The sequence below is a fragment of the Solea solea genome, chromosome 11, assembly GCF_958295425.1.
Source record: "Solea solea chromosome 11, fSolSol10.1, whole genome shotgun sequence".
Lineage (NCBI taxonomy): Eukaryota > Metazoa > Chordata > Actinopteri > Pleuronectiformes > Soleidae > Solea > Solea solea.
In genome coordinates, this window is record NC_081144.1 from 13,257,783 (window position 1) to 13,285,440 (window position 27,658).

Here is a 27,658-nt window from a genome sequence, read left to right on the forward strand (position 1 = left end):
CACGTGTAATGAAGTGGTCACAGTTTAGCATGGTGCCATGTACAGTGATAACAGAGAGATGAAGGCATCTATATAGTTACCAGTAAATCTGTCACACGAGCCATTCTGTAATTGCTGCAAAGTGTTTACATCTAAAAGGTTAATGTTGCAAAAACAATTTGTTAAGACTTACACGTCACACCTCAGTGACATTACTTACTGTGGGATGTTACAAAATGATATGAATAATGAGCCGTGACTCCAAATGCACTATAGCATCAATTATATGGATCAGTGATTACACTCTGACTCCGGGTCAGACTTCTTTTTTTCATTAAGCTCATCTATAGATTTACTGTGCTGTGCCATGTCTAACAGATAATGACTTTATTTGAAATGTATGCCTTCCTCCTCAATACAGATAGAAACACTGACCTTGTCAGGACCAGTCGTCCTCATGGGGACACCAAAACCTGGGCTTAACGAGGCACTACCTCATTTATGAGGAATTGGTTAAGGTTAGGGCTAAGATTTGAAGGTTAGGGATAAGGCTTTGGTTAAGATGTCAATGAGAAAGAGAATGAGAATGAGAGGACAGCTGAGCAAACATGCGTGTGTGAATAAGATATAATGTGTGTGGACCCAGAGAATGATTCCATCCACTCAAAGGCACAAACTTGCACTTGGACGTGTGTTTGCCTACGTGCATGCTCAGACAGTGATGGGCAGCAGGTTGTCAGGAAAGAGAAATATGAGAGAAAGAAGAGGAGAGGAAGAGATAGGAGGGTTAATCAGTCGGACGTTACCCTGCTGCTGCACAGGTGATGGATTCCTCCATTGCAGTGGCCACATAATTACATTCACCCATTTCTGCCTTGTCAGCAGGAGCACTGAAGCTTCACTGTCTTGAGACAGGTAGCAGAAATCATGCAGGAAAGCGAGCCAATTGGTGGTGGCCTGCAGCTTACTTTTGTTGAATAAAATACATTAAGTAAATCCATCATAAAAGCCTCCGGCTTTTTAGCAGAAATATTACAACCATATTTTATGTTCCACAAAGAACATAAATACATTTTTAGATTGGAGCGTTAGTAAAAGTTTAACTTGTTGAAAAGTTGATGGTGGGAATAATATTTTGACATAATTTTATTTTGCAGTAACAATATCTGATTGACAAAAAAACTGGAGTTTGAAAACAAAGCAGTGGCTAAACTATGAATAAAGATTTCAATGAAGTTATTTAATTTACATTTATGGTTTCATTATTGACTCATATTTTTAGTATCCTAGCAACAAAAGCCAAAGATATTGCAAGGTATTAGCGATACTCCAGTAGTATCACATTATATAATGACACTGATCTATTTTTGTTTTTGTGTGTGGGTGCATGTACGTGTGTTTACCATGCTGCTGTAACGTAATAATTTAATCTATCTATCCATCTATCTATCTATCTATCTATCTATCTATCTATCTATCTATCTATCTATCTATCTATCTATCTATCTATCTATCCATCCATCCATCCATCCATCCATCCATCCATCCATCCATCCATCCATCCATCCATCCATCCATCCATCCATCCATCCATCCATCCATCCATCTATCTATCTATCTATCTATCTATCTATCTATCTATCTATCTATCTATCTATCTATCTATCTATCTATCTATCTATCTATCTATCTATCTATCTGCAATTTGTATTATTAAAGCGCGTTTCGAGCAGTTTAGTCCTCACAGGGACCCATAGACCATGTGACGATCACCTGACGCCAGGCGGAAGCTCCGCGGAAGCAGTCAGCTAAAACAACAACGACTTATCAAATTCACTTGAATTTTTGAGTATCTGAACATCGTTAATTATGGAATCCACTCTGGAACAGCACCTGGATGATACGTAAGTCAGTAACGCACTTTTTCTGAGCTCGTGTGTGAGATATTTGAACGTTAAATACGACTCTGCTCCCCCTTGTGTGTGTGTTTTGGCAGTATGAAGAACCCCGCGGTTGTTGGTGTGCTGTGCACGGATCATCAAGGACACAGTCTGGGCTGTAAGAAAACTTCTGTACATACATATGTAGCTCAAAGTTGAGCTTATGTTATGTATCACATCTGCTGTGCAGGAATTAACCTTCCAGTGTAGTTTCACCAGAGTACAGTCAGAGTAATTAAAACCAAGTATAAACTTCTCATTCTGATATTGTTTCCCAGTAGTCTTGTGGAGTACAAAACTGCTAGCTTCAATTTCACAAATTAGCAAATGTAAGAATCCATTCATTGAAACAGGAATGAGAGAAAACTTACTGTGCACATTTTGAAAACATTCGATAATGATACAATTCATGATCTCCTACTGTAACATTCATTAAATGAAATCCTTTAAAAGGAGATCAATGACACTTCCATGTTTTCTTCTTCTTCTGGACTCCCACACTGTCTTTGTGTGAAGTTTCAAGCACTTTTGCTATAGAATTCTTTTTTGTTCACTGATGATATCTTTGATGTTCTGCTATAAAATATGGATAATATGGAAATAATGGATTCTCACTCACAAGTTGTGACTTTACTTCACAAATGTCTTGATGTAGGATTCAGCTTTGGAGGAAAACATAGAGAAGTTACACATAAGATGGATGCTGTTCAATTAGAATCATTATGTTTGGTATTACTTGTTTCTTTCCTGCCTAATGACTCTGCTGTATATTTCACAATCACCAGGCCGCGGCTCGCTGACTGATGATCATAGCGGTGTTGTGTCAGTTCTGGCCAAACAAGCTGCAGCTCTCACCAGAGACCCGACTGACACTCCAACTGTGTGTTTGGAGTCTGAGTTAGGGTGAGCAATAACACCATCTCTCCTTGGTACTGTATACATATTTTACATTCTTGGGGAGATTAGTGAGTTTTACAGAAAGACAGTGATCCAGAAACAAAGATTTGAACGTCAGTGCCCAAAGTCTTGGCACAGGAGCTAATCCGTGTAACTATGCTGCCCCCCTGTGGACTCTGTGAAACACCTGCTGCACTTCAGACTTCAACAGTAATAAATAAATAAAGAAATTATTATCAATTTATTTTAAATTTTATATTGATTTGAGACTAACTGTAGATGAGCCCGCTGTTTTGTTTTTTGAAAAAGGTGTACATTTGTGATCTAATGACCAAGTTTTAGCTGGTATCATGATGATTATGTACTGACTGATTCAACACTTTTAAAAGCTACTCAGCTAAGTTTTTTCTTCAGTTTTTTAAGTTGTTTCTGTGTTGGTTTAAACAAATCACATGCATTTTTAAAAACTTTACTTCAGTGTTACGCTTCTTTTGCTGATAAACAGTATGATGATGATGATAATGATACCAATCGGACCTCATACCAACAACAACAAAAATAATAATAAAGCACTAACGATATGGTTTATGTACTAACACTAATCATTCAAATATATCTGACCAGTTATTATTGTTAAGGGGTATGTTTGTCTGACAATATGTAATTTTCTTTCTTGTAGAAACATTCTGGTGAGGAGTCACGGTACCGTCACAGTAGCGGTTCACAAGATAGCATCTTGAAGAAGTTGCTCACTGGGCACTTTTATTATAAAGATTTGTAAATGTACATCACTATAATCACACAATCTAAATGAACAGTTGGAAAGAGAAATCTGGGGGTTTCCCCAGTGGTTTGCTGTGTTTTCTGTATTTTCAGGTCATATTTAAACTAGACAATGATTTCTAATATTCTAACAGCTACTGAGAGGAGTCAAAAGCCTTTTTTTTTTTAAGTACCAATCAATTAGTACTACTATTTTATTGATGCTGTGCATAGAACAGATCCAATATGATGTTCATTTTCTGTGTGTGTGTCTCTCCCTGGGCTCCCCTCTCTCTGTGAACGTGTATATCCTGTAATCCATCCAGGACACTCATACACAGAGCAACATCTCTTAATAAAGTTTAACTTGACTTTATGCTGCCCTCTTTGTTAAGTATTCATTATTTTCTCCTTTACTCCGTGTGTCATAGTTAACCAATATATATTTTTTTTGGCAGCTGTTTTCACCTAAGTCATGAAAAGCAGGATTCAGAGTTTGCAATCATTTATGCAGCCACTGAAGCAAAGACAAGCGGTACGATTTCATGCGTACAGTCATGAACAAGCCATAACCTGAAAGTAAGTTTCTTTTTTTTCTTTGTTTTTTTAAAGAGAATGAACAGGATCACACATAAATTGTCTGGCTTACTGTTTCACTAGCTACTTCTGCTTTCTCCCAAAAAAATAAAAAATACAATCATTCAAAGATTCAAAAATATTCCTACTCGCATCAAGCTAATTTTGCTGATTGGAATCAAGCGCTGCATTATCGTTTTGAAAATAAATTCTGTGTTGACCATCAAACTTAAAATGCAATCAAAGATAAATGAACGCTTCATTTTGAACATAAAAATACCAAAAATGATTATTATTATTATTGTTATTTTTTGTTTTAAACAAAAAGATTGTAACACAACTGATGTATTTCATAAGAGCAGGAATGCGCTAATTAGTTTATTCACCTTCTATATGTTATATTATATTCAATCCCATATAAACATGAACAACAATACACATTTTTTTGTACAGTTAACACATATTCTAATCCATGTATCACTTAAGAAAAGTGATTTTTGTCTTATGAAGATGATTCTTAAATATTTAAACCCATTTACCAGTGGAATATTACATCAGTTATTAGAGTAATTTGCATCAACCATATCCTTGATTTTTTAATTCGGGGGAAAAAAAAGAGCTCTGTCCTCCACCGTATGCGTCTAAAGACACACATACAACCATTATTTAGTAAAGTAACTGTGCTCTGACTGTAGCAGCTTGTTTTCTGTGGGCTGTATTTTGGTGGCGCTGCGTCTCCTCTCAGGACTCGACTGTGTAAAGTCTAGGGTGACACTGATGTTTTGACCGCAGAGCTCCTTACCGTCCTCCCCCCTCCTCCTCCTCCTCCTCCTCATCTGAGCCCTCAGATGAGGTTCAATGCTACGCCTAAGTCACGTGGTTCCCCACAGCGAAAGCCTCGTTCGCTGCGGCTCCTCAGCGCAATCAGCGAGGTTGAGCCTGGGATGAGAGATGCAACTCAGAAAGGCACGTCTGTCGAGGCAAAGTTATGGCACGGTCATCCTCGGAGGAACAGGTCCTGCACCATTTTCTCTCTGCCAAAAAGTGCATCAGTGATGACGTGCACGCTTTTCTGGAACGCACAACTCCGGAGCGAGAAAACCCCAAATTACGCATCAAATCCAACTAATTGAATTCGGAAGTGAAGCGCGTCAAAAACACAGAGGGATTCCAGGTAGGTGCTCAAATTTTTTTTTCCAAATGTAATACTTTGTGTGGCTGTTCATTAATTATGAGTTGTTTGGCTATTTGTTTGTAATTTCATTGTTTTCTTCTCTGCTCCACCAAACCGTCTCCGACTGAAACAAACAAACAAACAAACCAATTGGCCCCCAAACTATTATTCTGTGTCAAATTACCCCTTGGTTCAAAACTTTCCAAATACTTTGCTTTAGTGCAGTGCAACAGGCCTGTGGTGTGAAGATAACTGGCTGTGAGCCAGATGTTATCAAGACCTCCGTCCCCGTTTTCTGCGCATAGTAATGCGGGTTGTGTGCATGCCCTCCTAGACTAAGCCAAAAGCTTTTAGCTCTGAGTTTACGAGCCCATAATCTCACAATTCCTCATGACTGGTGTTTGGCTCTGCTCACAACAAAGGCGTGTGAATGAGGTTTCTTTTGTGAATTTTACTAAACTTATCAGGCACACACACACACAAACGATGATAACAAAATGTCACATACCGTTTAAATATCCAGAATAACCCCATTTGACCCCATTATCTCCTTTAATAATAGAGTAATTATGTATAAGTCTAGAATAAGCCAAATGCAATGTGATATGTTCACTTTGAAATTAATGAATTATCTTTTTTGCTTTGGATGCAGTTTGTTACACATTCTCTTCAGTATTGAGTACTGTGTACATCTACAGTTAAAGTGATGTCAGTAGACAGTTTTTTTATTCTACTATTTCCTTTCCCAACAACAGTGCAACATTATATTTTTTTTTGCTGTTTCAAGTGAAAATGTGTAAGTCTTTGGAATAGGAAATGGAGCTTTGTTTTCATGTCATAACTTTAAACCCTTGTTGACGTGGTCAGCCTTTGTGTCAACAGTCTTCTGGCTTAAAACTGATGGAATTATTATGAACTGTTGATTTGTGCATTTTTCTTTCTGTCAGTGTCAGAACAGGTCCCATCCCAGCACTGGCAGGCATGGCTTTGTTGCAACAAGTAGAAAACAGTCCTCATTAGACTGTCTAGAAATGTGTTTGTTAACAAAGGTTATGCTGTGCAATAAACTCAAACAGGCTGTGTTACACCAGGACAATCATGTTGACAGTCCAAACCTGTGGAACAGGGAGGGGAGGTTTCCTCAAGCAAAGATGGGGGTGTATTCCTGCTTTTTGCATGGGTATAGTCTTGAATTGATTGCTTTTACTCCACCTTTTTTTTTACTAGGAGACATTGATTAATAGTAATTTGTGGATGAGTAATTTTCTAACTTACGCAACTATAACTTAGCTTGATAAAGTGGCGTCATTTTGCTAAAGAAGTTTTGTGTGTGGCAGGTCACCTTGAGCCTTGACAGAAATATGCAGAGCAGCTACAGTATTACAACTCGACTTATTTGGGTAAAACCTTCCATTCTGCCATGACCCAGATTTAAAAAAAGAAAAGAGCTGCATTAATACTAAATGTATCTTTTTTCAAATTTTGTTCGATAAAAAATTCAATGCATAAACTAAAATTGTAGGTAATTGCATAATGTTTGCTCTGTCAATGCAGTGCAATTTTTATAAATCAGAGCAGCTTTTCCCCGCCATCTGATAAACTATACCTGTAATAGTACAACAAATTTGCATAACTTCAGTTAACTGTCATTAACTTAATAATAAATATGCAAAACAGGTAAAAAAACCAAAAAAAAAACAGAATCTATACATTTTAGATGGGAAAACTTTAGTTTGAATGACTTTGCAACAAAAATGCGTGTTTTGTAATAACCGTACGATTAATAAATAATAATCGATCAATGCTGATGATTTTAAAAAATGGCAAGTATTTGCCCAACCGATTAATAAGTGCTGTAAGTGTTTGTCATTGTCTCTGTTATGAGAGGAAGAACTAGAGTGCAACACTCTGTTGTTTGTGCTGCACATGTGTCAGACTGCTGACTGAAGCACTATTCCTGCATCCCAGTGCAGGGCCTGGTTTCTCTGATGTCTGCATTTCCTGACTAAAAAAAACATGTGAATAGCTCTTGTCCTCAATGACTTGTACATGTAGAATCACACACATAAACACAGATCAACAACAGTGAGCCGGATATGTCCTCAGAACATGGCAGAGAACACTGACAGAACTAAAAGAATGTGTATGTTGTACTGTGTCTTTGAATAAATGATGTGTCTCTGTACCTGCTTTAATATGACAATAATCAATATTTGTTCAAATCTTTATCATATGCAAAGGTGATGATATGTCCTAATGTCCTGATATGTACTACTTAACAACTTCAAACATCAGAGGTGGGGGGAGGAGTCTGACATAAGTCACATATTTGAGGACTTACTTGACTCACGCTGGTTAAAGACTCGACTCGACTTAGACTTGAGTAAAGTTACTTTTTGTTTTATGTTCTCAAATATTGAGGAGTTAACGTTCTGGTTTGTGTCTGCTTTAGCGGCCTGGCGTATCAACCTGGAAACCGAGCGACACAAACACCTCTACGTGAGATTTCATTCGACACTTCAAATCCCACAGAGAAAGGTAAGACAGCAAGTCAGTCAGTTTCTATTTGAAATGAATTTCCATTGTTCAATGTAATTATTATCTTATTTGTGTGTATAAAAATAATAATATAATAATTCAGTTGTATGGGACCGTGAAGCAATCCTTACATTGTATGAGTCATTCAGTGTTTCTATGACATAATTTTAATGTGGAATATGTGGGAAATCTTCATCTTCATCTTCAATCTTCATATGACTTGACTTGTAACTTGTTTGATTTAAAGCAGGGACGCGACTTAACTTGCTTAATTCTTGCAAGAATTTTTGCTGGTGACTCGAGGGTAAAGACTTGAGACTTGAGCCTGTGATTCATATGTATGACTTACTCGCATCTCTGACGATTATTACAGGTTTGGTTACTAGTTTATTAGTGTGGCTCTTTACCATTTAGCATCCTCTCTGCAAGCGCAGCCTTGCTGTAGACTCGGTCTCGATTAAGTTTCAAGTTGAATGGGACCAACATTTGCTGTCATCTGTGGAAGAGATCACTCTCAGCTCCTCTTTGTGCAATATTTGTAGGATCCAGTCTCTGAACTGTGATGGGAGGCGTTTAGTGACCAGTTGAAGCAGGTTTTGCCATTCACAAGAATGCTCCACACAAAGAATTGTGTCATTTTAATATACAAAAGGCAGGGTAGACAGTAACATATCTTTGCTTTCAGGTTTCAGAGATCTTTATCTTAAGCCTCAGTCACCATTATACTCTTTTTTTTTTTTTCTTTCTTGCAGGTACAAAGTTAATCTTGATGCAGCCATAGTTCCCCTCCATCCAGCGTGAGGATGACACTCAGAGATTAGGACTTCTGACCCTATTCATCACCTCTGCAGCCAGCAGGCAAACGACCAAACCAACAGGTAACACCCAACAAACATTTGAATCAGCCATTTTCTGAGAAATTCTGCTGATAACCACTTTATCCTGTAGCACACGATTACCTCAAAAGACAAACTGCACATTTTTCACAGTAGAAGGAGTACAAATATGTAAATGCAGTCTTGATTGCCATAAATTACATAAAGTTGTCTGTAAGAAATAATCCAGAAAAGGTTGCAATAGCAGGCTGCACTGCAACTGAACACATACTGGCTGACAAACGGTAGAAGCCGAGTCAAGACAGAGCGCTGGGAGGACAATGACTGACTACATCACATCTGAATCACCTGTAAGCAAACACTAAACGTTACAGTATGAAGCACAGTTCACTGTGAGTTGAGTGAAATAGATCTGCAAACAAAGTGCTGTAAAACAATGACAACGATCCCCAAAGCTGTGTACGTGTGTGTGTAGAGACTGGGTTAACGGATAACGACAACCCCAGACAGAACACAAGACCCAGTGAACTTTGAGATTTGTCTGACTTTGAGCTGACGATGCTTCAGGGGACTCTCGTTGTAATTCTCCCTACTGTCCACATTAGTCATAAGGAGATGACTTAGTTCCCAGTGTTGAACATGAGTGACAGCAGCCACAGTCGTAATCGACTGTAATCGATGCAAAAGGATTGGAACTTTCCCACACAGATTTCTAATTGCTGAACTCCCATATTAACATTGACTGATATTTATAATGCAACAACTGTATATTTGCCCCTGATCATTTAATATCACCAACAACCTGTCTGTATAATCATATGAGAATATGGAAATAATGGTTCAGTCACGTTGGTGTATGTTCGTGCATGTTTGCCTCTATTTGATTTGTTTGAATAAATCACCAGGACTGTAGTATGTTGGCGAGGTAGTCGTAATTTCCAAGTCACTCACCTAATTAAGGATTTTCCCTATTCATATTTACTGTACTAATAATATAAATTCACCACAATCAACTTATTGTGAGTGCATCGCAGTGCATGAAAAAAAAAAGGTAAAACATCCCATCCCTAATTACGATGACAGTATTACACAAGTATAAATGCTGTGTATGGTTATTATTACTTCCTCAACTATGATGCTCGCTAACCTCACAGTCACCAATCAATATTATCTGACAGCTGTAGCTGGGGCTTTTATTAGATTGACCAAATGATGTGAATACATGACCTACATCAGTTAAGTCAGCTATTTGATTGCATGCTGAGGGTGTGACTGCAGGGTTTTCCCCCTCTCCCCATACTGAAGTTTGAAGCGCCAGTATGATCCTTTCCGTGAGTCTTTTTCAAGCTTGGCTTAAATCTGCCTGAAAAGATGAGCGAGGTTTCCCAAAGCTGTTTAGTATTAACCTAAAACGTATAATCTGTGATTGAAATATAACCCAAAGCATGGCTCCATTACTGAAATTCAAACAATGATTAGATGCTGCTTTCACTCCCTGACCGATTATCAGGTCAAAACATTTCCCTTAGAGCTGGTGTTATGTTGTGTCATAATAAGAACCCCTGCATGAGAAACACAATAGATACCATGTGAACGTTAGTCTTTTAACTGTTTTGGATACGGAATAACACAGTTTCTTTGTGCCGCAAATGGAATCACAATTTTCCCATGAAAACTCCTCCCTTGTGGCCAAGAGAAAAACATACGCTTTTATAGGGGACCAATATAAATATATTGTGCGTGGTGTTCTTTCTATTGCCTTTACACTGTGTGCACCTTTAACGCCGTAATGGAAAGTTAAACCAAAAAAGGTCTGCATTAACATTTAAATATCCTGTATATGGTGAAGTTCTGCTGGTCTTGATTGAGGAAGGGAAGGTATGGAAACCTAGACAAAGGGTGTGAACCTGCATTCCTTACATTCCCTCAGTTATGGCAGTTATGGCAGTTTAGAGGAAGCAGGGGCTTCTTTTTACTGGGGCAGTGTCATGGATTGTTCCTTCAGTTCCCTGGACAGTAGTTTTTTGTTTTTTTTAATATAGTAAGGCATTCTGGATCTGCTGCTATTGTTTGATACAGAGATACCAGTGTGACATTTGAGGAGCAGGTTTGAATTGGTCGTGACGCTGCCGGCAAAATGATTAATAATTGCGTTAATGTGCAGTAGAGCCAGGAGAGCGGATCTTGAGCTCTTACTTTTTAAACTATGACAAATGTCATTGATGACAAACTGTGTTACCTTGTAACCCGTGTTATCTGATACTCTCCTCTTCTTAACCTCCTCAGTCGCCCTATTTAGTGTCTCATTTGATCTGTTTGCTGTTTTCCTCATCTCCTCTCTGCTCTCCTCCTGTTCTCTCCTCCTCTCCACTGTCCTCACAAAAGAAAAACATGTGATTACATCATAAACATACTGTGTGTAGTTTATTAAAACACATTATATCACACAACAACCAATAATGTCACAGTCATCACTACTCATTAGTCCACTCTGGCTCACAGTGTGCTGCTACAGCAACAGGAGAACATGTGTTGCTGCCTCACCTGCATCGGTTGTCTTCACCTATTTCATCTCTCATTAAATATTATGAAACTGTAGCCTGTGACTTCACCTCACCTCTGAGCCACAGCTCTATGTTGCACGTCTTATTTATGTTAGTATTAATATTGACCTGACTAAATTTAGTTTACTTTGTTTCATATGCGTATTCTACTCTATAAATGTTTACTTTATGCCCCATTCTGTTGTGTGTGTGAGAGTTTTCTTATTATTAAACCCAAAGATAGAGCACACAGTTGCAGTAGCTGCACTGGGCTGGGACTGTGTGGCAATGGCATGCTTCCAGGAGTGCGTCTTAGCAGAATGTTCGAATCCCAGCAGGGTGTCGCATCATTGGGCCAGTGGGCGAACAAAAGGATCCATAAAGTTTTTACTAGCTCAGCCACTTTACTAGTCCGCTCTGTGTACCAAGAAGGTGGAGATCAAAAGATCGCATTGTTTCATTGTGACTCTTTCTTGCTGCAGGAATGGTGTTTTTAAAAGTTCCATCCCTGCAAAATATGTATGTAGGTCAGACAAAGAACGAGTGTGGAGAACATTATTATATGCAGTGTGTCCTGCTGGTAGTGTGGTGTTAGTTCTTGACTCAAAAAAAGCTAATCTACAATCCCCCATCGCTCCGACCCTCAGATCCCCAGCACATTTTCAAACACTTAAAGCACACTCTAAGGACAACTTGTGAACAGCACATGGGGTAAATATTTTCCCTCACAGTACACTGGCCCAATTCATTCCCCTTTTAATCCGCTCTCTGCCTAATTTGGTCTCGGCTTCTTATGCATGTCTAAGTCACACTGAGTTACTGATGAAAGCCACATATGGCTGGTTATTATAAACACTTGTTTACTATGCCTTTTACTTTGCTCAGGGTAACAATTGCTTTGCAGCTTCTGAGAAAAGGTTAGGACTCATGCTCATGTTCTTCATGTGTTGCCAGTGTGGTTAACAAGTTAACAAGTCTTTACAAGTCAATGGAATTTCATTTCATCACTCAATGTAGTTCCAGGGTGAAAATTGCAAAGAGACAATTTGAAGGGTTGACTGTAAAGTGTTAGAGGATTAAACTCTCATAAGCGCCAATAAAACTTTAGTTTATTTAATATGTGCATTTCATTGAGCATTTCTTTGATTATTTCACCAAGCTCCGCGAAGGAAGTAGATCTCTGATGAACAGTGATGAGGAGTGAATGAGATGAGATCAGGTAATGAAATAGCACACTGCCTGCTGTGGATGAAAACCACAGTACAGATATTTCATAATACAGTCAATAAATCACCTTTTCAACTGGAGTTAGAGTCTTAACTTCAGCAAGTTAAACATACAGTGTGGGTCCATGCAAACACCAAACACACTGTGCACAAGTCTTAGATTTGTTGTTTTAGCAATGACTATATATATACTGTATATATATATATAGTGTAAATTTAAAATTGAAGTATTGACTTTAAAAATAGCAGCAGCCCTGTCTCTCTTAGCAGTGCTCTAAAGCTTTTACTTAGTACTGGGTACAATAATTATAATTAATATGATTATCATATAACCTGGTATGTTGATTTCTACCGTGACATCACCCTGTAAATAAAAAACATGGTTTACTGTGAGTTGCTCAGTGGAGGGCTTCTCTCTCTCTCTCTCTCTCCCTCTCTCCCTCTCTCCCTCTCTCCCTCTCTCCCTCTCTCTGTCTCTCTCTCTCTCTGTTTCTCTACCTGATCCTCCTGAAAGTCTGGGATTCATTCTCTTCCATATGCTATAGCTGCTGCAGAGTCTGGGAAAGCATCTGAAATCTGAGTTGTTTACATCTCCTCCTGCCACTGAGTGGTCTTTTTCTCGGTCTGTTTTGAAGTCATTACTTCATGCCCAAAATGAAAAAATAGACACCATTTATAAATGATTTAGTAGAGGTTTCTTGGTGGCTGCCTGAAGGAAAAGCAGTAAGAGTAAGACAAACCTAATATTACATTTTGAGGTTTATTTTGAAAACAATTAACAAATTATTTTTATGCCACATTTGTTACTGTGTAAGACATTAATCTAAAAGGCTGCTAAATTATTATTTATAGCCATGCAATCCAATCTATATTCATAGCCTGTACAATTAAATTAATGTGACTGACCTGATTATCTAGCCTATCTATTATAATTATTGACATTTTCTTTCTTTTTTTTCTTAGTGAGACTTTCTTAGTGCAACTGAGTGACACAGCCATGAACCTCTTCAGGAAGGATGCCATGAACACAAAGAAGGAGAAGGAGAAGGAGATCCAATATGAGGATCCTCCAGATGGAGGCTGGGGCTGGATGGTGGTGCTGCATTGCTTCTTGGTATGTCCACCTCAGTTGTTTGCATGAAGTAAAGACATCTTGTTGTGAACTTGTTGCATATTTAATCTATACTTTTGCTTCATTTCAAATATTTCAAGTCAAGTCTAAAGCATACGACACGAGGTTCACACCATCTGCACTCACTCACATCACTGTAAATAATGATTTAAGCCTTTGAACCAGAAACATTGCAATTATTACACATGATAATAATGTGTCGACCTCATAGACATCCTCTGCTAACACTGAGTCTGTGTTTGTGTGTGTGTGTGTGTGTGTGTGTGTGTGTGTTCAGGTAAATGTGCTCGTGATGGGAACACTAAAGACCTTTGGGATTTTTTTTGTGGCATTCCAAGATGAGTTTGAAGGCTCTGCGGAGAGCATCAGTTGGATCGGTTCCATCATGTCCAGTATGCGGCTGTCTGGAGGTTTGAATCATAAAATATGCTCTATTTAGCTCTGTGTCTGTCTTTATGTTCACACTCAGGGGTTGAACTGCAGTGAATGAGGAACATTTTTTTTCATATCCTGTGTCTTTGTGCTTCGTCCACTGCATCATTTGTAGCACCCATGGCCTCAGTGGCATGTGCCAAGCTTGGAACCAGGGTGACCTCCATCATTGGAGCAGTACTGGTTAGTGGAGGCTTCCTCTTAAGTATTTTCGCAACCTGCGTGGAGTTCCTGTACTTCAGCATGGGAGTGATAGTTGGTGAGTAGAGACATACTGCTGGCACTAATTATTATTATTAATTATGTTTATTTTTTGCCTCCTTTATCAGTCGGTACACCATACACTGTTTTGCAATATGCAATATCCTCTCTAGGTTGTTCCTCATTAGGCGTTTCCTGGTTGACCTGTTACATCACAGACAACAATGTCTTTCTACGTCCATTAACTTAAAGGCATTACATTCTTTAAGCATACCTTTGTCTTCTTCTTGTATTATTTCTGGGTCAAAGCTGGGGGATGGGAACTGTGCAGCATGTGCATAATAATCCTTTTCTTGTAGGAATGGGTTTCGCACTACTATACCAGTCCTTCTCAGTGGTCACCGCTCTGTACTTTCGAAGGAGGTTAGCAACAGCGTATGCAATTGGACGGTCTGGAATGGGTTTGACCTTTGCCCTCGCCCCGTTTACTCAGCTGCTTCTGGACCGATATTCTTGGCAAGGTAGGCAGTAGAATTCTTTTAATAAGCGGACCGTAACTTGTGTTTTGACTTTGTCTTTTCTGTGACATTTTGAGCTTTCTTTCTGTCCCACAGGGGCGTTGCTGATTCTTGGTGGTCTCATGCTGAACCTGGTGGCCTCTGCCATGCTTCTGCGACCCATCAATGTGAAGCCTCCAGTGTCAAACTCTACCTCGTCTCCCATCCAAAAGAGCCCCACTATGTCTATCAAGAGCACCTCAGAGAAGGAATACACCAAGACCAGCTTGAATGGCTCCTCTCACTTATCCAATGGCATCTCCCAGTCAGACTTATTCCCGTCCCCTCCTCCTCCTCCTCACAGGGACACTGAGAACCTTGGGAATGAATGTACTCAGGGACTCCAGTCATTGAAGCCTGAACTGACCAGACTGGTCCTCAGTGGTGTGAATGGCCATGAACCTCACCATGACGTGGGTCAGTGTAAACCCACATCTCCTGACAGCTCAGCTGAGCTCAATGGATACAAGAATGGTTCCACCAATAATGGATTTCCCTCACATGCCAGCGTACCCAGTGAGGTGAAAGTCAAAAAAGCCAAAGTACTTGATTTCTCCCTACTTAAGGACCCGTTCTTTTGCATCTACACTTGGTCAGTAGTTTTCAGCCAGCTGGCGTACTTCATCCCCTATTTCCACCTTTCTGCCCGAGCCAGAACCTTGGGCATCGATGCCATGGATGCATCTTTTATCATCTCTGTGGCAGGTGAGACACGTTGGTTTATTACTACACCTTTGTCGTATTCACCCACACAAATTGTTCAGTTATATAGACTAGCAGATATTGATGTAGTGTGTTTATTGTTAGGGCTGGGTCATACTTACCATGTTCCACATTTGCAGTTACCCGTCAGCCAGTTCCACACATGCATACTCGATCTCACGGGCCATTTTAATAATGGCTATTTCTTACGAGGAGTTTGCCTTCTTTTGTACGTCCTGGTATTCTTTGGGTGCGTTTGCAGTAGCCTCATTTAGTGTGGTTAAATCGAACCATGGTTCGTTTTCCCTCCGAGTACGTTTTCTTTGGATTTGGTGTAAATGTAGTCTGAGAGCCTTGCAAGTGAACTCTGGAGCGGTTCATCACTGATGTGAACTCTAGCTGCACCGATCACTGCAAGCGCAGTATTTACGGCTACAGTCTCAGCATTCTCAGCATGCTTATCTACATCCAGAAGTGAGGCGAAGGGAGAGCCGGGAAATCCTCCGTGTCTGGCAGGTCCCATCTCTTCCTTCTCCGCAGGCAAACTAGCACATTCAGCCAAGTATTGTTGCCCCAAAGTGCAGCAAAACTGCCTACTCACCTCTGTTTCTTGGCCGCGGGCAGAAGGATAAGCACAACACCTGCTGCACAGGACCCTCCAGCCTGTGGGCAAAGAAACAGTGGCGAGTCTGCGGTTATGCGGCAGTCCAGGCTTACAATGCTATCTCCGCTAAATGTGCAATCCACAGGTAAGCGCTTTATCCTCACTGGGTAATGTGTATGAGAATACTGAGGCTGCCCACTGGCCACCTCCTGGCCTTCAGTGTGCTGCTCATCACCAGTGCAGCAGTGCAGATGAACATGAAACTGCTGATTCGCCATGATGTAGAAGTAGCTAGGGATTGGTCTCAGCCCTTAGTTATCACCATATCGGTAATAGACAAAAGCAGCAGCAAACAAAGTCAAGTCTTTTAAGTGTATTACTATACTTAAAGTGTATCACACAGTGTCTTTATAATAAACATCTACTAAGCAATATTTACAGACATATTGGATACATGCATCAAATGAATTTGCATATGTGATAAAAACAATACATATAAACTCCCCCACTTTATTAACACATAGCTTTTATAATGCTTACTGAACTATTTTGATAAGCAGTTCAAAAGACCCCACTCTCTGGTATGTCTGTTTCAAGCTCTCTGTCCCATTTGGCGAATGTATATCCAACACCTGACCAAACTTAGCCATTGCCATTTGTTTTTACAGTTAAAGGCTGCTGTTTATTCTTAATTCCCCTTGTCTTCCCTCTCCTGTGGTTGATACACCACTCATGTAATACAATCTTTTTTTTTAAAACAGACTAGACTGCTGCCATTTGTCTTTGTACTTCAGATCCAACTTAGATTTCACAGTGACTGTGAGGAAGCAGGTCCAGGTTTTAGGGGTGATGTGAAAAATGTCCCCACTCAACTTCTGGGCATTAATTATTTGTGAGCTGCTGAGTCTCTGCAGTCTTATGTAATGAATGTGCTTACATAAAAGCTGAACTTTGGTCTACTGGCCAGTGTGGGTGAGTTTAGCAGTATGACATTGATGAGGCCACTCCATATGAACAGAAAACAGCATTAACATTTTGACCACAGACCCCATCTGTGTGTAATTCATTAAGAGTGCTTGGTCAGGCTTTGTGAATAATTTAAAACACCCTAGATGGGGTCGCGTGTTTATGAGTTACAGGCTTCTGTTTTGTAAGCTTTCCCCTTGTACTCAGTACTCTGCAGATAGAGATCATTTTCCCCTTCATATCTGGTGTCTTTTAGATAGTGATAGTGACTGTCACATGGTATGAAACACATCTGGCGTGAGGATGTTGTTGTCGCGGGGGACGTGGAAGTTGCTTTTGTGATAGCAGCACAAGGATTGAGGACAGACATTTGAGGACATTTGCTACATATGAAATGTTTTACACATTTGATGCATCGCTGCTCTCTTTGGCTTTTAAGGACAGATGTGGTTTTATATTGTCCTTGGGATTGTTTAGGTGAATATAAGATCCAAATATTCGACACGACCCTGTTTAAAATAGCAGTATTTTATGGATGAAATCAGCTCGGTTCATCTTAGCACACACCTGCAAAATAGTCCCATGTTTGGGAAATCATAAAGCCCCAGTTTTTTTTTTATTGGATCCAGATCTGGGCTCTGCCTGAGCCATTGTACAACTTTCATCAGTGAAAGTATTCGTTTGTCGATTTAAATGGTTCAAATGTCATTATTGCGCTAAAAGTTTAAATCAAACTATATCATCAGCTTTCTAGAAGATGAAGAATTGGTAATATTTGTAATTTCCACCTTGACTACATTTTCAGTTGTGACTCAAGAAAAATAGTCCTGAAACACAATATTGACGCCTGTGTTTTTTTTCATACATAATAGTAATTCAGACACACTCTGTATCGTGTTTTACATTTTACTAAAAAAAGAAAAAAAAAAGTTGATGGGAAAAGTGAAGAAAACACTATGTCCTTCACAAGAAGCACAGCTGGGATGGGAACAGTTATGGACTGAGCTGAAAATATGACTGGAGTCAAGTAACATGAATGTATAACATTACGCAGGATACAGTAAAATGAACTGAGGAATATGCTTCAAGGCTTCTAAGGTGCCAGTGAGCAACAAGTTCAATTGCTTGTTCTGTCACATTGTCTGGTCCTGTGCTATAATGAGAGAGAAATAGAGACGGAGCCAGGGAGACGGGGCCACACACACCACAAAGCCTCTGTCCCAGAGTCCCACTGTCTCTCTTTCCCCCGATGCAGCGTTTGTCATAGAGGCCCATTGACTGGGCTGAGCAAGGGAGGCCACTATCATCCGGGTCTGTGTGTTTGTCAGCTCTCAGCCACCAAACACTGGAGCTGACTGAAGTCGCTAAGCAACAGTTTACTTGTAAAAGTTGCTGGCATGTTGACAAGGAGGGCCCTCAACTTTGCTCATGTCCAGTTCTGAAGTGGCTGATACTTTGCAGAAGAGCACTGACGCAGCAAAATGTACAAAAGAGAACACAACACAAGCCAGCAACAACCTCAGAGGGAAAACAAAATAGCTTTTATTGTCCTTTTATTTAGTGACAAGGTGGCCTGATGTGAGTACACAGTCAGCCAGAAAACAGGCATAAAACTCCAAAAAAAAACAAACCCAAAAGCTGATTATATTCACTCATCTGTATGAGAAAACAAATATAATAGTGTTAAGATTAACTGGCACAGAAAGGTGGAAACACAGAGACTGTAGTCTTGGCAAAGACATGCAGATGGAACACATTAGGGTGGACCGGGTAATTACAGGGGTGGAAACCTAGGAGAGCAGGAGCTGAAGTGTCTGAACTGAGACAAGATGTAAATATTTCATAGTAAAACAGGAAATAATGGGGGGGTCTGTATTCTAAGTGCATGGTCTAATGCACATAGTGCAAGTGCATTTGGGGTGTGTCCAATTCACTGTCAGGCGCATGATTCAATTGTACTTAGTCTGTTTATTAGTCTTGGTTGTTTTCAGCATAATAAACTAATCAAAGTGTCAGTTACCATTAGCTTTAAAAGCACTTGCAATCACACATGGTTAGTTTCTCTTTCACTTGTGTGTAACAAGCTCACATATATACACTCACACATATACAAGCACATTATTATATTTGTACTGCTATGCAAAATGATGTGCAAAAACAGATTCACTTTCCAATGCCTTAAGATGGCAACCTGCACAGCATCTGACCACACTTTGTGTTAAGATTGAAACGGGAGCTCACAGAGCCACAAGTGCAATATGCCATTTTAACAATATGACAAGTGTGTGCGTCTGAAACTCACAGACACTTGGCTTGCACTTGGCTTGCACACGACTTTGCAACACATGTAACACAGGACCCAGACAGTAGGATGACATGCTATCCAGAATATATAGAAACAAATGGACAAAACCAATAATGTCCTTGGTGCCACATCGAAGCTGCAGTGTGTTGAGGTTGAACACGAACAGCTGCAGGCCTGGATCAACCTGCTGAGGCGAAAACACACAAACAAACGCACAACTTATCTGTATGCAAGCAGGGACACTCCACAGGACACTGTCTTGGGTCGCTAGAGGAGGGCACATAAACATAGCACAGCTGCTTCGTGTAATTCTTCAAACAGCGAGAAACTCTCTAGATTCCGTTATGTAAGCGAGGTAGAGGTGTTCACTGACGAGGCATTTCATTCAAAACCTTAAAGAATAAAGACTTAGTTCATCATCATTTATAACTCACCCAGTGTTAAACAATCTAGATGATCGTAACCTCTTGTAACTCAGTCATTTTACTGTATGAAAAGTAATATTTGGCCGAATTGTCCTCTGTTTTGGGTTTAGTGTGAGTGTAAATGGCTGCAGCCATTGCAGTTGTGGTGCAGAGCCTGAGCAAAGGATGGGTAACTCTGATCCGCACAGAACCAGTTTGTTTCATTGATCAGTGGCTAAGCGCAGCCTGCCTGTAGCTATTCCTGTGACGGTCAATACACCACTGCAGTTTCTGCACTGCCTATCGCGTTCCAGTTGACCTCAGCAGTGAGCAGCACACATCTTGCCCTGTCATCATACCTGAATAGAGCAAAACACTGAATAAGGAGCAGTTAAGCCACGAGTTGCCATCGTTTGTGGATGTAACTAAACATTTTACGAAACAGGAAGAGACATCACACGTGCTAGAGACACAGCTATGTTGCAGTGTATTCTTCCCTCACATTCTTTCTTTACTCTGTCTACACACACACACACACACACACACACACACACAGAGTATGGTGCCTGCAGTCATCTTAACCAGTTTATCTAAGCTAAACTAAACTAAAATACATGCCTTCAGGTTTTGTGGATTACGGCTAAAAAGATAACGGAACTGACAAGTAGCACAAAACACATTTACCTTTTGGGTGAGCTTGTGAATTATGATGATGGTTGTTGTCATTAATAGTCTGTTATATGTGGACATGTTGGACTGGAACTGGACCTGATTGTTTTTTTGTTTTACTACCTGGATATTTTGTTCTCCACTCTGCCTCTCTGCTCTTTAAGAGACTGCTGAAAACACGACTACGTTTCAGTATCAGTGACAATGTTGCATTTCCTGGATGTTTGTGCAGCCATATCAAATCCTTCTACTCACATCGTCAGGAGTGTCACTTGTTTCCTCTCTATTTTTAGAAGCCGTTTAATTCCTTTGTTTGCTTGTGTTACAGGTATCACAGAGACCATCGCCCAGTTAGCCTCAGGCTGGGTGACAGACAGGAACCTGTTTCATAAATACCACTACCACAAAGCATACCTGATACTCTGTGGCCTGGTCAACCTGCTCTCCCCTCTGGCAGATTCCTACATCCTGCTGATGGTTTATGCTGTCTTTTTTGCCGTCTTCTGTGGCGGCTACATGGCTCTGCTGCTGCCTGTTCTAGTAAGGATACCATTTCATCTGCATAGTACAGTGCATCTGCTTACGCTTCAAAAATCATCAACTCGGTCAAATGATAAACCCTCCCATTTTATCAGTTGTGTGGGTAAATGATGTGGTAGGTTAAACACGTTCAAAAATCATGAGCATTTCATAGATAAGAAGGCATTCTCTGAGGTTATGAAATGTTTATTTACAGCTGTTTAGTTGCTAGGTGAATAGGAAATTGCTTTTTTTTTAAATCTCTTATTGTTTATTTGTTCCTTTTTGTAGTTTCAGAAACAGAAGTACATCTAAATACATTTTTATTTTATTTTTTATTTTAATTTTTTTTGGGTGGAATTACAGACCCCACATAATAAATTGCTGCCTAACTGTTGCTGCTAAATTCAATCTATAATGGTTTCAACTGGGCTTTATCCATAAATGTATCCAAGGCTTTGGTTCTGGTCTCCTTACCATGTTGTATGGCAGGTAAAGGTTAATCTAAATCACTTGAAATAAAAGGCAATAAAGGTTAGTGGGGTCAGCGAAGGAACCACAGATTCAGAGATTTGACCGATAGTACCACGGTGTGCTCTCTCTTTACATCAGCGTCGCTCTCACTATATTATCAGTCAGTAGTTCATTTACCATACTATCCAAGACCATAATATAACCTCTATAATCTTGTGAATGATAAATACTTTGAAGTGGGTTCATCGTTTCACATACTGAAGGGAAAAGTATCCATTGGAGATATTTCTTAACAACCGTTATGGGTGGAACAAGATTTTAAGTCAGCGAGTATCCAGTATCTTGAGGTCACATCTCACCTGCAAACATGAGATCATGGGCTGTACATGGTGTGACTTCCCTTTAAAGGCCAAGACATGCCCCTGGGACTAACTGACAAAAACCGTGACTATAGAAGGCATCTTATATTGCGTTCACACCACTTCATCACGTCTTGATTCATGAGCTCTCAGTAGTTACTGCATTTGTGTATGTGTGAGTACTCCGTCTCATATAGGTTGGTCCACATTCACTCATGAGCTGGACCTTGGTTTTGACCTGTGTTTGGATCCAATTTGTTGTGAGAAAATATGCAAACAAACATAAACATGTCTCAAAACCCATTACACACACACACACACACACTCACACACACACAAACACGTTTGTGCTTCATTCATAGTGAGGACCCACATAGGTATAATGCATTCCTAGCCCCTTACCCTAACCTTAACCATCACAACTAAATGCATAACCCTAACCTTTACTCAATTCTAACCCATATGGTTTATATGATATTTGGTCTTCACAAAGCCACAAATACATGACTAAACACACACACACACACACACAAACACTGGTTTGTGCAGGCAGTGATTTACATTCAATTGGACAGATGGAACAATGCAGTATCACTAACCCTAACTGAACTGTAATTCAAGTCTAGGCCTAAGACTTTTTGTATATCTTATTCTCTACTTTGCACTACAATTGTGTTTTAATTTATTCAGTTGTGTTTTAATTTATTCTTGTTTGATTTCTGTCCTTTGGCTGCTGCAACATGTGAATTTCCCCAGGGTGGGATCAACAGTCTAATCTAATCTAATCTAATCTAATCTATTCCATTCTAATGTACTCTAATCTAGTCGGATCTAAATTTAACTACTTACTCTGAAATGAGGTTCTGCCTCATCCCATAAGGACTACTGGACCTGAGGACACTCATAGGTCACTCATAGACATAGTGCATTCCCTAACCCATTAACTATCACAACTAAATGCCTAACCCTAACCTTAACCCAGTTTGAACCCTAACTCTAAAACCAGGCTTAACCCAAAAACAGATATGACAGAAATTTGAATAAAAGGTTTTTTTTTGGTTCATAAAGCTTTTTTGTTCATGTATAAATCTATTATGTTAATATGTCACAATACACAACTCAGGCTTAAAACGTCATTGCAGTGTAGACTGTACACAGCTGATCAGGAAGTCTCTGGGTGAACGGTGACACTTTTTAGAGCAGTGGGCTTCTTATGCAGCAGCTACAAGCTGAAGCAGGGTGTTTTTGGTGCTACTGCAGTGTATGAGAGAAACAATAAGTCTTTTGACCGTCACGTGTTCACCTTATATCTCCCGAATAAAAAAATTTAAACTAGTGACCAAGATATGGGCACGCTGAAGCAACATGCCACCAACCTCATCTAGTTCAAACTAGCAAGTCAGGGGTTTTGTGATGTATTTTCAGCCGTTACCTCAGACGTTCGTTCACTTATGTGTTGACAGACTTGTGCAGCAAAAGGGCAATCTCCCAGTCTAATGTTAAGAAAAGGGTGACCCCGATGACCGGGCTTCCAACCTCAGGCCTGAAACTTGCTGACCCAAATAGATGAAGGGGACAAAAAATAAGTAACTTAGTGTATGTTTTTCTATTAGTAAAATAGTATTACTGTGGATTTAGATATCTTTTATAGACTGGAATAGAAACCTCCATTGTCATTTGTGTGCTTAAATATAACGAAAGTGCGAGTGCTCCGTTCAAGGACACAGACTAATACAAATCATGCTCAACATCCGTCCATCCATCTTCTACCGCTTTATCCTCCACATGAGGGTCGCAGTGGTTTGCTGTGCCAGTCTCAGCTGACATACGGCGGTATTTCACCAGGGCCACATAGAGACAGTCTACTCTCGCACTCACACCTACAGTCAATTTGGAGTGTCCAATTTGCCTAATCCACAAATCTGCATGTTTTTGGACTGTGGGAGGAAACCAGAGAAGCTGGAAAAACATGCTCAACTTAATTTTTTTTTTTTCAGATTTTATAAAGCTGTTAGTACTTTAATGGGTAACTGTTTTTATTTATGTGTTGCTAGTTCTTTTTTAAGCATGACATGCATTGGCAAATGTTTTAAAGCCACAGCGCAAACAGAAGAAGTCTCGGTGTGACAAAAGATGTGTTGTTCTGCTCGCCAGGTCGATCTCGTGGGCGCGGAGAAACTCAACAACTCCATGGGCTTCTCCATGTTCTTTGTTGGCCTGGGTTGCCTCACGGGGCCTCCGTTAGCAGGTGAGTGGATCCCGTCTACACATGCACACGATAACAAACATGAACAACACGTGTGCACTGAAGACTGTAGCCAGCATGACCTCACTTTACAGGACAGGTTTGTGACACACGGTGATGTATGTAGACGTGTTTTAAGTGGGTAAATAACGGGATCAGTGGAAGGACTGAAAAGCCCCTTTTATTTCTATATTTTTGGAAGGGTTTGTGGCACATTCTTTCATGGGGCCCCCGATTCCTTGCAGTGCCTCCAAGTATGTGTTTGCCTTTTTGTGTGCATGCAGAAACCGAAACTGACAGGAGAAAAACAACCTACATTTGCAGTCTGGAGATTTTCAGGGGGGTGATGGATCAGATTTCATCCTGCCTACAAGCCTGTTGTGTGTTCGTGGCGGGGTTTAAGTCATTTTTTTAAGTGATGACAGATTGTCTTTGTTAGGTGTGGAGAGCTGTTTCTAATCTGGCAGCAGTTTGTTATGGTGTGTTTTTTTTTTTTTTGCTGCATACTTCCTCTAATAAACTATGCCTTTTTCTAGGTCAGCTCAAAAAATACTAGCAATGTCAATCATTTGGTCAAATGAAACCACTTGTTTTTTATAATATAAGGAGTGCGGAAAACTTTTTTTTAATTGCCCCTAGGAAAACTATTTTTTCCAGCTGTTAACATGTGGCCCCAGTTTAAGTGTGTGTGTATAAGGTTTTTTTTTTTTTTTCTTTGAACCTAATGTCATAGTCCCTGGATGTAGGATGTAGGGTCATAATTTGACTTATGACCCCCTCCAGAAGGTGGTACGGAAATAGCATGTGGCTCTGTTTACCATTCCTGTGGTTCAAGTAAGAAACTGATGTAAGGCAAAGCATGATCTACAGGTTGTTATAACATCCCCATTGTCCAGTTCCTGCCTTCAGGCAAGTCTGGTTACTGATTTAACTGAAGCTGTAGTGTGGACATAGCTGCTATTTATTTGTCTCACGCCAATTCACCTGTTTCGAAATAAACTGTCACCAGAACCATAGGAACACAGGAAGTTATAGAATGAAGTTATAGTATACGGTCACCTTCAGTGTAGTTTATTCAACAAACGAGTCCTCGTTATGTGTTAAGTGATATTTAAAGTGTGTAAAATGTTTTGAAATTGGGAGATCAAAGAGTTCATTTGTAAAAATGTATATAAAATCAACTGTTTTATTTTACCTCTGTATATTTTATTAGCTTTAGATTACTTTTTTTGTGGATTTCAGTGGATTTTGGTTTTTCATTAGTTTAATAACATCAACTACAGCAGTATGACATAAAGCAGCTGTAGCTCCTCAGACAGCCTGAGTACACAGGCAGTAAAGGGAGAACTGGAGAATTTAACAGTCAAATTGATTGAACGTTGGTTGATTGATTACATTTAAAATGTTATTTTTTTGTCATTTTATTGAGTGGAGGTTTTCATCTGTGGCCTGAAGTCTCCAGATGCAAAAATACATTTCGTAGCAGATGTCATTTTCAATAACACTTAGGGCTTTAACAAGTCTTTTGTATGATCAGTATACTGTAGGCAGTGACTTAAGTGGCTTTCCTGTGATCACACTTAGTAATAACTTTATAACTAAAGCTACACCATGTTTCCCTTCACAGACATCACATTGATCTTGGTTCCATTTACATCTGTGATATTTAATAACTGAAGCTCCAAAGCAACCTGATGTGTAATAGCTGTTGTTGTATCTAATCTAGAAAGCTTGTTTAATAGCTGCTTCGATCCTGATGTGAAGACTTCTCTTTAATCTTTAACATAACAGCACCGTGGTGATGAACAAGTGTCTCCCTCTAACTAAAACATTGCCATGAGTAATTACATTAGTAATTCTTTAACTCCACATGAAATAAAAGCGACTCCTGTGTGGTTGGTGTTTTCCAGGGTTCCTCTATGACTACACTCAGACTTACGACTGTTCCTTCTACCTGGCTGGGCTCTGCTACCTGCTCTCCTCAATCTCTCTGTTCTTGGAGCCACTGGCTCAGCGCTGGAAGCCCAGGAAGAAACTGGTTCAAGCCAAGAGTGCAGAGGGCAGCTGTAAGACCAACGGCTGCTTCACTCCTGACCGTCCGCAGAACGGCGTAGTGTAGGAGTAAAACCCAGGGAAAGCTTTCAATCTTGAATGAGCATGAGCATGACTATGGGCCACAACATGAAGTCGGAACCTGAGTGACTCCTGATCTCTGCAAGAGACATAGTCTGACGAGAACCAGAATATGACCACAGTGGCATGATGTCAGTGGACAAACAGTAGTCAGGGAATGGGTGAATAATTTGTTTAGCTGAACTTTTGAAAAGCCAAAATTTTATTGTCAAATTACAAAAATACTTTTTCCTCTCTTTTTTCTTTTAGTTAGGGTTAGGGTTAGGGACCACAGCCAGCATATTTCAGTATTAGCAGCATGTCAATTACTACTTTCACAAACATAAAACAATTCAAAACAGACATCAATTATTTGTTTGTGATTTGGTGACAATGCTGACACTGATGCACTTTGGGCGACATTGTGATTATGTTGCACATTTGCTTTGGCCTTTAACTTTGTCCGTCTCTATAGCATCATGTGTAGGGTCAGACAGTAAAGTTACATTTTTCACCAATTTCACAAGACAATAGGACAAAGGGGAGATTGTTTGTCACATAGAAGCATTTCAAAGCTACAGTATAGCCAGTGTGCTTGTTTTCAGTGATGCACACACATGTTCTTGTTTTTGTATGTTTATTAATGAATGTTCTGGACACTAAGACACACCATTCAGATAGATTTTTTTGGATATCTCTTGCTTTACATTTTTTCCCCCCACATAGGGCATTACTGGTATCTTTAAACAAAGTGTTTTTTGTTTTTTTTTTACTGACCCCTTAATACCCTTGCATACCTTATTAGTCTTTGTATTTGATTACATTATTTAATTTTTTTTTCATAGTTTTTACTGTTTTTCTGAAACTTGACATTCTCAAAAATGTCCACAGCTGGTGGCTCTAAATAATATACACATAGTGTTATATTACCTGAATTTCATCTCTCGCCTCTGAACTCAGTAGCTGCTTTTGGTGTCAGCTGCTGTCAGTGCACACGACTCCTGCAATTTGAACTGCTTACATTTGAAAACGTGCACTGTCAACAGTAAACTAAGTATCAATTGACATCCAAACATTTAAACTGCTTTTAGCATCTAAAAGTAATGTTTAAACTAATCGTACTCTTCAACTGTTATTATTATTTAAAACTACTCATCTCTTCATTTGCAGTTTAATGTTGAAACACAGTGTAGCTGTGTTCAGCTTTTACTCTTCAGCCGTCAGTTTAAACGCTTTTTTCTATGACATAAGAAATGGACATCCCAGCTGAATCATTACACGACTGACTGACTGACCGATTGCAGCTTCTTTCAGCTCACTTTGACACTTTGACTGACACCTCTGCTCTTTTCCACATTTCAACCTGTTTACAGTCATTGCACCTGCAATTTACTACACAAATAAGCACACTTAATTTTCTTCTATTTTTTTTTTATATATCAAATCTGTTGTGAAATTTTTAAATGCCTACTACTTAAAAAAAACCTGCTCCTTCTGTGGATCAAA

The 27,658-nt window shown here is 39.6% G+C and overlaps 2 protein-coding genes across 2 annotated transcripts; both read left to right on the top strand.

The window, feature by feature from the left end:
• Positions 1-1,738: 1,738 nt before the first annotated feature.
• lamtor5 (late endosomal/lysosomal adaptor, MAPK and MTOR activator 5) lies at positions 1,739-3,954 on the top strand. Its single transcript, XM_058643264.1, has 4 exons — positions 1,739-1,883; positions 1,976-2,037; positions 2,705-2,822; positions 3,496-3,954. The coding sequence occupies exons 1-4, from the start codon at positions 1,849-1,851 to the stop codon at positions 3,554-3,556; spliced, it is 276 nt and encodes a 91-aa protein (XP_058499247.1). The 5' UTR covers positions 1,739-1,848; the 3' UTR covers positions 3,557-3,954.
• A 1,066-nt stretch (positions 3,955-5,020) lies between these two features.
• slc16a4 (solute carrier family 16 member 4) lies at positions 5,021-26,435 on the top strand. The gene is made up of 11 exons (XM_058643960.1): positions 5,021-5,328; positions 7,781-7,866; positions 8,619-8,744; positions 13,435-13,585; positions 13,881-14,013; positions 14,151-14,294; positions 14,596-14,757; positions 14,851-15,498; positions 20,772-20,983; positions 23,950-24,043; positions 25,951-26,435. Exons 4-11 carry the CDS (start codon positions 13,469-13,471, stop codon positions 26,157-26,159), a joined length of 1,719 nt encoding a protein of 572 aa, XP_058499943.1. The 5' UTR covers positions 5,021-5,328; positions 7,781-7,866; positions 8,619-8,744; positions 13,435-13,468; the 3' UTR covers positions 26,160-26,435.
• The last annotated feature ends 1,223 nt before the right edge of the window (positions 26,436-27,658 follow it).